The sequence below is a fragment of the Mycteria americana genome, chromosome 2, assembly GCF_035582795.1.
Source record: "Mycteria americana isolate JAX WOST 10 ecotype Jacksonville Zoo and Gardens chromosome 2, USCA_MyAme_1.0, whole genome shotgun sequence".
Taxonomy (NCBI): Eukaryota; Metazoa; Chordata; class Aves; order Ciconiiformes; family Ciconiidae; genus Mycteria; species Mycteria americana.
The window spans coordinates 26,693,418-26,706,802 of NC_134366.1; the positions used below are offsets into that span (position 1 = coordinate 26,693,418).

Below are 13,385 nucleotides of genomic sequence, written 5' to 3' on the forward strand. Positions count from 1 at the left end.
TACTGACAACAGGCATTCCCATCAGCAGCGGTGGTGTACGTACCATTGGCAATGACTACTCCAAGCTCCAGAGTGGACTATTTTGATTCAGCTAGCAGTCCACAAATGGTCTACATACCATAATCTGTGAACCCCTTCCATGGAGTACCACATGGTCCAGAGGCAATAATGATACAGACAGAATTGTCCAGGTAGGACAGTACGATTCAGGGGCAAGAAAGTCTAAGTTGCATTACATTTTTATTCAGACACAGGTAGCACGGTATTACCATAAGCAAGTCTATTGCTTTGAACAGTTTCAGGGCTGTTCTCATGCTCTGGTGTAGAAGGTACTCCAACAATGTGATCAAGATCATCCATCAGAAGAATGGATGGTTGTCTCCATGCTGCCTCTAAAAAAGCTTCTTCCACATTTTTCCTTATGCTTACTAATCTTTTTCCTAAAACAGAAATACAATTTTAATGACAAAACATATCAGGAAAAAAATCAGCAGACTGACTACATCTTGCTCACAATGCTACATAATACTACAATTTTGACTTGTGTAGCTTAACTTTACTCCTATAAATCCAGGTACCAAGATTAAACCAGAGTCAACAGTCAGTAAAGAAAAGAGTCCACATCTTCTGTCAAAAAAGTACTAGAAGGATCCACCTGTCCTAAAATGACATTACTCATCTTTCACTAACCACTATAGAAGTCTACAGGTCTAATTTCTAGACAGTTAAAAACAGAGCAGTATCAGCAGCACTCTAAATTAGCTACAAAGAGTCCTGCAATTGGAAGAATTTTTCAGAGCGAAGGATCTTGCTTTTTATTAATCTTTCCCTTTTTCTCTGGAGCAAGGAGCTTAGTAGGGACTTAAGCAAAAAGAGTACAGCCATGCAGTATAAGGGCTCTGTAAGAAAACAGTTGCGTATTCTCTGCCTCTGTAACACCAAGACTATTTGGGAAAGCCAGTGAATGAAACAGTAAAAAAAGCCTTTTTTGTCCTCTTCCATCTTTGGCACAAAATACTTATTTTGAACTCACAAAACCTAGGGATTCATCTTATCATCATCTATAATAATGAGTGTTAGATGACTATTGCCAACATACACTAGGTTAGTAAATATGCCATCATAAATCAGGTTTCAGCTCGTTGTTCGATCCTTCTTTGGTGTCTGTGTCATCTTTTCACCGCGTAATACAGGTACCCTTTAATACTTATAATTGGTTAACATGACATTTGTTTCAGCTAGCACTGCTGAAAAGACACACAGTTCAGCTTGCAGCTTCTTCCTATTTTGTAACAATTAGAAATAAGCATGGCAAGCATGGTTTGAATTTGGTGGTGGTACGTGGGACAGAAACTGATAAAAGTGTGAAATAAGCTTAGGCAGCTGTACTTTCATCAGACTGTTAAAGATGCTCATTGCGGGGCATCAAATACCCTTGAAAAAGCAGTAATAATACTAGAAAAATTATTCAGACTAAATATCATAATACATACATTATTATGTATTATTATATTCATCATACAGCAAATGTTTGAAATTAAAAAAAAAAAATTATCATACCTCTTAAAGATTTACAATCAATTACTTCCACATGAGCATCCAGTCTATCGAATGCTTCTTTGCAGATGGCCTTTGCTAATGTTGACTTTCCACTTCCCTACAAAAATAAATGTGAGCTAATGTAAATTGACAGAACTATTTCCTGCTGTTTCTGTGGAGTTTTTGTCACAGTATACACCAGTTAACAAGCTGGGAAAGCTGTACGCACACTGATTTTAATCCTCACCAAAAGTATATATGTATTCTGCCTTTATATCACTTGGTAGAGACCAAAGCCCTAGAGTGAAACAAGTATAAACAAATTCAGAGTGGATACATCCACTTCAGATAGTGTTCTGATTCCATTGAGTTCAGTGTTAAGACATCTGTTAGTTTCAGTGGAATATGGTATTAAATGGATCACCATAAGAGGCAACAGGAAAACAAGAGTATCAACTCCACTGCCATTCTGTGTTATAACAGAGGAGAAAACACTATATGTTTATTTTCATTCAAATATTTCCGAGACAAGAAGTGTTTATTATACTATAAACACGAAGTAGATTAATCCCCTAAAAGAACAAATTGAAATCGAATTGGTAGTTATCTTTAAAACTTGTATTATATATATATGCATGAAATATGAATATATATTGATGAAGTGTGCATATAATGTAGATACATATATATAATATAATGTTTTACTGAATTAACTCTGTTCAGTTAACTGCTCTTTTTTAGCTTGTTCTTTAATTCTTTGGAATTCACATCGTATCAAAGAAAACTAACGAGAACAGTTTTGTAACTACAGAAAACAATCCGGGAGGGTTTCCAAGTAGAGAGTAGTGAAGTGTGTACCTTTCCTCCTGTGAGAAGCACCCCTCCACTTCGCAGTCCCACAGCAATAGTAGCCAGCTTTTGAGATAAAGGACGACCCAGAAGACTGTGGCTTATATGCTCAAAGGAAGATGTTCCTAATTTGTCCACTCCTCTGCAGAGCAAATAAAACAATAAATGGCCTAGGGTAGCATCCATACACATGATGTAAATAGTAATAGCTTGCAGTAGGGTGAAGTTTCAATGCTGACACATTTCAACGTACCTCACCTTTTCAAGGTAAAAGCTAAAGACAATTCAATTTGAAGAGACAGCATCTTTATTTTGCACTGGTGACACAGGGAACATGGACAGACATTGCAAAACACCCCCACATGGAAGGGTTATCTAGTCATTCTACACCACCCTACCATGAGGCAGGTCTCGGAAGATAAGAGCTAACCATATTTTGGGGCTTCATCTATTTGAGTGTCTGAGTAACAACCTACTAAGGAATGTAACAAATTGGTAAAACATGGAGCATGCCTGGGTCAGAAAACTTCTCAGCCTTTTCAGAAACGCAGCACATAGTGCATTTGAAGGCATCCTTGTCCTTCACTGGTCCTAAATCGCTGTAACTTTCGACACAACAGTGCTCCTTTCAGGTCCACAAACAGCAAGGCTATCAGTTTTGTATTTCAACTTTAAACAAAAAGTGTTGTTCCAGGAGAAATGGAATGAACAAATGAATCCTCGTTTCTAATACCCCTACCCCTGGGAACAGGCTTCCTAGAGAGCTGGTTGATGCCCCAAGCCTCTCAAGTGTTTAACAAGCATTTGGACAATGCCCTTAATAATAAGCTTTAACTTTTGGTCAGCCCTGAAGTGGTCAGGCAGTTGGACTAGACAATCACTGTATGTCCCTTCCAACGGAAATATTCTATTCTATTCTACCCTACTCTACTCTATTCCTACCATATCCCATCCCTACCACACTACCCCTAGATCAGTTCCTATTCCCTCTTCAACATAATATCCTCAGTTGCCTCAGTTTGCCCCAGCTAAAAAAAACCTCCAACAACCCCAGTATCCCTTACTGCTACACAGAGGTCTGTTTCATACCACTTAGAAGCACAGCAAGAGTCACTGAACTATCAGTATTTCTGAGACCTCCCATCCTATTGTCAAGAGACAGTGAACTTTTCAGTACACGAGTACCTTTAGTCATGTGAAGTTTTCTGTTCACTTCAGCAAGACTATTCAGAGGACAAAATTAACCATCTACATACACTAGGATAAAGTCTGAACCTGACAGGAGCCAAAAGATGCAGAGGTTTTTTTAGCTCTGGCTTAGTTTTAAAAAAAATATTTCCACCAATATTCTTTTTTTTTTTAATTCCCATTCCCATTCCCTCCCGTATTTTCTACTATGAAAATGTCTCACCCTAAATCGTTTAGTTTGTGGTAAGGAAGGTTCCTGTCTGTATCACACATAGGTGGCTGGCTGTCACCATCAACTTTTCTAGTTAGAGGATGTAAAAGAACCTATAACAAAGGAAAGAGTTAGTACTTTACATTAAATATAACTACAGAAGAAGGGTATAGAAGTACCTAGCCATTTTTGGAATTGTGTAAAGAAAATGTTGCATGTATGCTTTGCTGAAGCTTATTGTGCTTACCATTGCGTTGGTAAAATGGCATTGATACAACTATTTCCAAAATACAATCCAGGGTTTACAATGATGTAACAACCTGTGATTAGATGTTAGGCCAAGTGCTGGTTATACCAGACTGTGCAGCTCATCATCTCTTTCCCTACCTGTAACTAACTGTTTCTTGTCCTGTGCCCTCCCCTGTTGTGCTGGCACGAGCACTTGTGAGGCAAGGTAGTGAATCAGACCAGGAGTCTGATCTGGGTGAAAAGTAACCTGACAAAACACCTGGTTTTTTTCAGGCACATGAATCTTTCAGTCTAGCTCACCGGGGAGCTAGTATGGAAAGCTGGGCAGGCAAACAGGGCTAACAGAGAGGTTCACAGATAGGAACAGGCTGGTAGGAGATGCTGACATTGCTATTAAGAAAAGCATTTAACCCTTTCATCTTAGTACCAGTCACTAGCACGATTTGTAGAAGTCTTCTTGTACTTCTCTATTAGCAATACAAATAAAGCTCTTTACTTTTTTTTGAACAGGAATCCTAAATTTTGCAGAAAAAAAATCTATTCTGAAGAGCCAAAACAGGACACCTTAATTTAACTGTATCAGTTTAAAAATGAAAAAATGTTATCCCACTCCTGTAACCATAAACCTGGAGTAGTGGGCACTGGTTCAACCAGAATTACTAATGGAAACAGTAATCCTAATATTAAATAGAAATATTTATTCTCCTGAGAAAGGAAAGACTGAAGAAGCACAGAAACTATATAAACGAGAAGGCAGTGTGAGCTTGGTAGGTCTGAATGGGAAATATGTCTCATCTTTGTCAGAACAAGCTACCGTTCCTGCCAGATATACTGTGAAGTGATTTTACAGTGGTTTAGGTATTAAGGGAAAGAACAACTAAGTATAAGAATAGTATGTTCCAACTTGGACAGTACTGACTTTCCTCTGCTCTAATTGATTTTTCTGAGAATTTAATATAGACTATGAAATTCAGTAACTCGTGTGGCATGCCTGGAATCTCACCAATGCTGAGGCTATAAAATAACATATAAAGAATGCAGATATTTAATTTAATGAACAGACTGACATTATTTATTTAAAAAGGGAAACCAAAATACGTTATATATAAAATGTAATATATTTTTAACCAAATATAACAATTTAAATTACTTGATACCTGATACTATGTGATATTTACTTGTATATTAGTCTTTTGCAGCAAACTGGGACTCAGTATAAAAATATTCTCAGACTTATTTTCTTCAATGTGCGTAGGATGCACTATACTAAGGAAAAACTCCTCCATTCCTGTAAAAACCCAAGGAACAGCTATTAAAATTCCAAATAAATTCAATTTTTATTCCTCACAAGATGATACAGATTAGTGTATTTTGAATTACTACAATATAATCCAAAATGAAAGAATAAAAACGGTTAATAATTATTAAAGCATAATTCATGCTTACAGTTTCAGTGTAAAGAGATATGTTACATTAAGTGGCGTATACAGAGATTAAATGGCACATTGCCCAAGTTAATTCCATAATGGACAGTTAAGACAGCTACAGCACAGGACAGTATATTGCTTACCTTCTTTAACAGACAGATGTATACAGTCTGTGCTTGTCATCATCCATGGGAGATCATCAGTAGCAGAATCTTGCAGCCAAGAACTGAAAGCAGATTTAACATCATCTTCATGTATATCTTTATGCTAATTAGGAAAAAAGAAAGAGGGAAATTAAACAAAACAAGGTATTACAAAGTAAAACTGTTTTCTTCCCAGGCATGAGGCATTTGTTTCTCTTATGGTAGCAGACAGATGGAAGAAGATATAACAGTTTTATTTATATAGAAAATAACGTTTCGCCAACAAACACCATTTCTATCAACTGCTCTATGGAAAACATGGGTCTAGCCCTTGCTACGGCAACAGTTGGATCTTCCACAACCCCTAAAGATTTTATCTTTGATGTGAGGACAAGGAAAAGCTTTTATCCTTCTTTTACTTATCTGTGTTGCCAGATCCAAGAGCACTACTCAGCTCCTGGGTTTGAAAGAGCACTCAAGATACGCACCAATATTGACCTGTGACTTATTTCAGGTGCTCATTACACCCCTCTCTTCCCTGTATACTCTGCTTCCTACACAAAGAAGCCTGAGCTCATCTAGATCAGGGGCACCAACAACAAACTTCAACAGGCAGGCAAAGAGATCAAACAACTTATCCCAGATCACCTAGATAAATGGAATAGGAAAAGAAATTGAGTCTAGATCACATACATCTTGGCTGAGTTCCTAATCACAGAAGCGTAATTCCTGTCTAAAAAAGGGGGAATCAACCGAGATCATGGAAGCAGTGTTCAGAAAGGGAAATGAAAGTTACTGTCATATTTCTTTCTGTGTTTGTCTGGTTTGTTCCAAGAACTAAAAAATCCTCAACTGAATTAGAAAGAAAGGGAGAAATCTGTATTTAAAACACATAAAAGTACACATAACTACTTTGTACAATTTTAGCAAATTACTGACAGAATACTCTTCTAACTCCAATATAAAAAAAAATAATAATGCAGTTCAACGATTCCTCTGTAGGTAAGAAACCAAAATAGAATATCGGGGATAAAGAACAAACCATGTATAAGCCCTGCTATGATGGGAAGTGCTGTATTTAAAGTTTTGAGGGGCAGCTAACATGGGAAATAATCAGTCCAGTGTTGCACAGAAACAAGCATAAGGTATATTATCAAGAAATAAGTCATTCCAGAGCTACATCTGACAGACTGTGAGAACTGGTACAAAGCATGTTCTTACTGTCACAGATGCTCACTCAGAAGACTGGATATGTCTCACTTACAGGAAAACAGAGGGATTCAATGATATAAGTCTAGAAAATTAAATCTTTAGCATGAGGGGAAAAAAATATAAACATTAAAAGGAAGCAAAAACCTAAACAGCACATAAAAAATTATAATAATTTTACTGCAATTGTCTTTCTTAGGAAATCCACTGGGCACTGCAATGTTTGAAGAGTGTAAGCATGCCTTCTCCCAGAAGACTTAAAATGGGTATTTCCTCTTTAACTCTATGATTCTTTTTTGGTTTTGTTTTTATAGAGCTAAATGTACACACTTAATATTTGCTAGGTTGGAACCAGTATTAATGTACTGCAGATGAGGGTCTGATGCAAAATTATTATCGATTATTGTTGCTATTTTGACAGCAATTGTTTATGTCTGAGACCTAATTAAACAGAAAATGCATCTTTTCCCTACCAATGCCACTTCTCCTTCCTGATGTCAACATCTTTTTTAATAAGAAAGGCGTCAGAAATGTTCACAATTTGAGAATAATTGTAGACCCTACGATTTAAAAGGTACTATACAGCATTCCTCTAATAGCTTCAGGAAACTAGGAGTTAAAATTCAGAAGTTCTACTTCCTCTACCCTCTGTGACCTCTGCCAGTTCCTTTAAATAGGAAATTGTTACAGATAACATGCCAAACTATTTGAAATATTTACCAAGTGCAAAACAAAATTCAATGGCTTGATGTTTACAGTATCATTGATCAAAATACAAAATAGTATTACTAGATAAGCCTTGTTTATATGGATCATAGCATCTTAATTTAAATGACTTACATAGTAAAAAGAAAAAGCAAGGAATTATTCAAAAAAGAAATTCCTTTGGAAGGATGTCATATCATCATTCCAAATTCCTTGGAATGATGTCATGATAACAACTTCTAAACTATCATCTAACAAATGAAAACAAATAAACATTGAAAAAACCCCAACCTTGACTAGAGCAACATTATCAGTATCCAATATACGAACAAGTATGTGACCAAGAATATCAACTCACTAAGTTCTGTTTGGGTTGCAGTCTAAGAGATACAGGAATTTTAGGAGTAGATTCAACTGACTTAATTCGGACTGTTGAATGTATTTTGATACGTAGTTTTTTTCTCAGACCATCTGGAATCTGAAATATTTAAAATAAAAGCAAATAAAAATGAAATATCAGAAAGTAAAACAGTTATAACATTGCATATATAGTACAACATCAGTTTCTTCATCACTAACAGAACCTCTACATTTGATCATCGATCTGTTTATTGGTTGTAATCTGCAAGAGAATTAAGACAGAAACCATAAAATGGATAGTGGTATCCAAATCTTGTTCCCTCACGCACACTTCTAATTGACTTTAATCCTATTTGTGAAAGTGCTCACTATAGCTGACCATCTACTAACTTCTTTAAATAAAAATCAAAAGGTTGAAAAAGAAGAATTAGGAGGAATTCTTAGAACGTTGTAAGCATGCTTTTAGTATAGGAGAAAAACAACAACTCTACTTTCATTTGCTGATTAAAATTAATTTTACATGGGCAGGTAAATATAAATAGGCCGTTATACTGATCAGAACTAAGCACATCTGCAGCACAGAGAGAGAAAATCCAGTTTCCCTGAATTGTACTAGTCAGTTTACCCCTTTAAAAAGGAAACTAGTTTTCAAATATTCTGTGCTATTTTAAATGTATATCCAAATTGAAAACATCTCATGAATGTTTATTAAGTCTGAAAGACTTTATGGTTGTTGGCATTTGGAACATTGTTACGTCCTTCAAAAGATTTAGTGGGAACAACCACTGCAGGCTCTTGCTCTCATTCTCAACAAAAAAATAAGTGAATGGTGAGAAGTATATTATGTCAAAATAGTCAAATGGTAATTTGGAGTGCATTTTATCTATTTTTGCTGATCCCACATGTGCTTCCAGGAAAGAAAGAACATAAGCAGGCTGTAGTTCTATCAGAATAAGCTGAAATATCACTGTCTGCACACTCGGACTTGTGGCACCTTGCAAAATAGTATATAAAAACTAAAATAGTTTAAATTATATAAAAGCTAGTTATTTGATATTATTTTTGTTAAGATTTATTTTAAAGAGTACATAAAAGCACCTGCAAACATCGTGTAGCACTAGGATATGTGATCCCATTACTTTACAGTTTAAGGACACCTAGAGTCCAAAGCACATTTTAAGGTGATAACTGATGAAAAGAATCTCATTATGCAGTACTGAATGTATGTAAGTAGATACTTTCACATTCTCATGTATGCAGTGGCTACCAACAAATTTTGAAGAAAGCATGCATTCCCTCCAGAAACACTGAAGAATTTTCCCCATTTGGTGCAAAAATGCTAAGGGTGCAGAAACCCAGAGTACACCGTACATCTTTGAGGATGATGCTAAATAGCATAGTCCAGAATGAGACAGCTTAGCAAAGCACAGCTCTAGTAAATATTACTTGGTTCTAGCATACTCTGCTTGAGAGCTTAACACAAAGTCTATATCCCAAACCTGCATGTTAATTAGCCAGTTCCACAATTATCCAATAGAAAATATTATCCAACAAAAAGTCCAAAAGATAGTGTGCTCAAACTGACCCAAACTCTTCCAGCATGTAGGGCTTCCCCACTGTGGCCATACTCTATGACACTCTTTAGGTCTTCAAATCCGTTCCAAACGATTTGAACAACAGATCCCTCACTGGATGCTTGACTGCTATTAGAATTAGAATGATTTTTGTCTTGCGTACTAGTCAAATGCTTTTGCTTTTCAAATGGCAGATTTTGCTTTGCTTCTTGATGACGCTGTCTTGGGGAAAGCAGCTCATTAATTTTCCCATAAGATACTACAGGATTTGGATCCAAATCAATAAATTCTAAATTCCATGGAAAAACATGAATAGCATTGCATTTCAGAAATGCGTGAGTGGCAGACGCATTCTGTACGCTGGGAGGCTGGGACTGACATACTCTAAAAATGGAATCCATGTGAATTAGGTTCAGCAGCTTGTCTTTGAAGGTGCTCATTTCATCTTTATCACACAAAGTCTTTTGTTTCTGCTCAGATGTATGAGAGAAAATGCTCCCTATGAAATTCCATATATTTGGGAGAACGTTTGAGTCAAATGTCATGTTTGCATCAGCCTTACTCTGTTCAAGGACTCCTGGCTTTAAGTAAGGTTGTTTGGCAAAAGGATCCTTTACTGTTTCTTCTTGCTCCATGTTATTTTTCACAAAACTTTTGAGCAAGATGTCACTTTCTGTGGAAGGCGTGCTGGTGATATTTTCCTCAAGTTCGCGTGTTTTGGGAAGTATCAGAAGCTCCGTGCACGGCTCTAATCTCCCATAGGGGGCTGCTGGCGTAAGTGTACCTGAGTATGAACAAAGCAGGTCAATGAACGCATCCACTCTTGCAAAACAGCTTACTCAAGGTGCCACATGAACCTTCACTGTTGCTTACCGATTTTGATGTAAACGTGAGTGTGCTGTTCAACCCATACAGGAAAGATGGCTTTTGGAAACACTACTCGAATCTGGTCAAGAAGATGTTTTTCAAGAGAGGAAGCATGCAGTTCCTGGGAAAATGTGATATCATTATGAACTAAATACTGCATACATTTTTAACATTTGTTTGAAGATAAAAACTCTATGTCTCTTTCTAAAACACCATTTGAAATATAAAATACAATTAAACCCCACCACATTTAGTGTTTCCTTAGGGGCTGAAAAGAATGGGGCATTGTGCAAAAAACTGCTTGTGTAAAAATCTCTGTTATCTGTAAGAAAAGGATGTGAACAGGGCAAAAGGTTTTATTACCAGAATTTCCCAATCATCTGTTGAGAGTGGTTCCACTTCTACTTGCTGACAGGAGGAGACGTAGGAACAGGGTTCAAGAAATACCTGGCAAAAGTAACACCATTTCAAAATATTTTTCTTATATTTAAACACAGAAAAGCTCCGTCTTTAATTCAACTAGAAAACTGACATCTCTTTCATGATACATTTTCACTACTTTGAACATACATCTTCTTAATGACACTAGGTAGTTCATAAGCAGAAAATGGATGTTCAACATATTGGAAATGGATTGCATTGGGCATGCCTGGGGACTTCAACGCACTGTGAACGGAAGGGAATGTGAAAAGCATCAAGAGCTTTATCAGCTGACAACAAACAATCAATTTTTAATGCATATTGATCACATAACTGTCTTTGCATTTTTTAATTTTTATTTTTAAATGTCCTGGACTCTAGAATGCTGAAAAAAATCATCAAATTGTGCACAAATTTAGATAAGGCAGAAACAGATGAAGAAATGAGGAAAAAGTACAATACAAAAGCAAAATCAGCTCCTTTACGAATGGTTTCACAGGAAGCAGCCCCACTTCCACAGAACAGTTTTAAGGTCCTGTGTACCAGGCGGAATGATAAAAGCTATTGTGGCTTAGGCTTTCCAGAAAGCATTAAACATATATTTCAAAAGTTAATTTTTACTAAAGGTTCCATTTGACAAAAAGTAACAATTTTCAAACAACATCATGTCATACATTTCAAAATAAATGTCATTAAATTTCTCTTGAGATAAAACTAGTTACCTGTCCTCTGAGAGATTTATTTCAGGTCAGCTTTTATAAAAGTAATAATTGATTTTAAATTCCTCTAGGTCCTCAGTTTGAAGCAAAAGTTGAGAGGAATATCTTTTCCCCAACATGGTAAATAGAAGAGCACGTTATTATGAAACACAGCAAACATGCAATTCCTGAATGCAAAACAATGGTGAAACTACCTAATTATTCATTTATTCATTTGATTGTACAGATGATTATTTCCAGGCAACAGCTGGGTGAGGTTTTCTTAGGTTTCCTTTGTCAATTGTTTTTCTGTTGAAGGCTATTAATTGCTAGAACAAAAAAGGGTAGTTACCTTGCCACTGAACTAGTAAATTGTAAAGTTCTGCAAATATATACATCATTTCTAGACAGAATATGCTAAAAAAGTAAACAAGGTAAGATAATACACTGCTTTGAGCCACATTCTTTGATGTCTTCTGTTACGCTGAATAAGATTTTCTATATGAGAGAATAGGCAGATATGAATATACTACACAGTAACACTGTGTAGGGTAATACATTTCTATTGATTTAATGATTTCTATGATTTAATGAGCAAATCTTTTCATGTTTGAGACGTTTCATGATGATTACTTTCTCCTATGAGCAGATATAAATGAAGTAACTGTCTAAATACATGAAACAAGAAGTTCATAGCTAACTTGTACATTAATACTTTTTCAGGTATCTTGCAATACACTCTTTATTTAAATAAGAAAAAAAGATTGCATTTCAAACCTGTTCTCCATCTGTAATGCCAAGTTTCTCTGCTAAATGTCTGTTAATCTCTGCAATATTTTCACCTTGGTGACCTCGATGCCTGATTTCCATCCAGCTCAAAAATATAGGCTGATGACCACAGGATACTTTCACAGCTTGGCCCTATGAGTTTCAAAGAAATAAAATAAATTAACACCAAACAAGCTAAATAAGATGACTATTAGTCAACCTAAACTGTATTTGATTAGAGAGATCAAAGGAATGAAAAATATTTTCTGGATTTTACATGCCCTATTTTAATTAATATTCCCTAACAATAACTTGCAGTGTTTACATGTTAGTAAATGGTGTTTCTGTTAGCAATGACAGATTTTTTTTTTTAATTGTGACAGACTGACCAACTTCTTAATAACCAAGACCTTCCTTAGAATTCTTCTCCATGTTACCTATCTGCACAACTCTCAACATAGAAGTGCATGTTGGTTTCAATTTTTAAACAGCTTTTAATTTTTATGGACTATTTTTAAGTAAGGGAAATAATTCCTCTTCCCTTCTGTAATATACTCTATCAAACAAATATATTACAGAAATGTATAACTTACAGAAACTGATAAATGCATTTCTGTATTACAGAAATGTATAATCTCCATATTTCTGTTTCCCAAATGAGGAAGAAACATAAGCATATGCTTAAACTTCACATGCATTTTAACATTCGCATGGACTCCAAGAGTGCTCTCATGAGCTGGGGAATGTGTAAACTAAGTCACAAGTCACACAAACTCAGACCAAAGTGATTTTATCAATCTGTTTCAGAACCGCTCAGCTATTCCGATTCCAAACTGAAGAATCTTAATATATTCAGTCAGTTTCCATATAAAGAGATTATATCCTACATTGTATCACTCAACTGACATTTTCTGTATTTTTTTTTTCACAAAATTACTATTTTTATGAAAATCAAGTGACCAAGACAATGTACACTGTAGATATACCACAGATTTACTTGTTAACATAGTGATGTTTCTGTTTTGTTCTCAACTGTATCCTAATAATTTTAAATATTATTTGACTTTTTGGTAAACTCTGAAAACATTTTCATTTCATTCAAACCACTTTGGATTCTCCCTAACTGGATGGTTGGTAAGTTTACTTCAAACGATAATTATAATAGTACTCATCACGAT

The 13,385-nt window shown here is 35.7% G+C and overlaps 1 protein-coding gene across 3 annotated transcripts in view; it reads right to left on the minus strand.

The window, feature by feature from the left end:
* The window catches only part of PEX1 (peroxisomal biogenesis factor 1), a 29,179-nt gene that overhangs the window by 12,642 nt on the left and 3,152 nt on the right, over window positions 1-13,385 (minus strand). For all 3 annotated transcript variants that reach the window (XM_075492814.1, XM_075492812.1, XM_075492813.1), the window contains exons 2-12: window positions 12,217-12,360; window positions 10,685-10,768; window positions 10,328-10,442; window positions 9,466-10,238; window positions 7,879-7,998; window positions 5,607-5,730; window positions 5,215-5,324; window positions 3,800-3,900; window positions 2,398-2,530; window positions 1,561-1,657; window positions 270-440 (exon numbers count right to left, since the gene is read on the minus strand). In XM_075492814.1, the coding sequence (XP_075348929.1) occupies window positions 270-440; window positions 1,561-1,657; window positions 2,398-2,530; window positions 3,800-3,900; window positions 5,215-5,324; window positions 5,607-5,730; window positions 7,879-7,998; window positions 9,466-10,238; window positions 10,328-10,442; window positions 10,685-10,768; window positions 12,217-12,309 (1,921 nt within the window). In that variant the 5' untranslated portion in view covers window positions 12,310-12,360. The remainder of the gene's footprint in view (window positions 1-269; window positions 441-1,560; window positions 1,658-2,397; window positions 2,531-3,799; window positions 3,901-5,214; window positions 5,325-5,606; window positions 5,731-7,878; window positions 7,999-9,465; window positions 10,239-10,327; window positions 10,443-10,684; window positions 10,769-12,216; window positions 12,361-13,385) is intronic.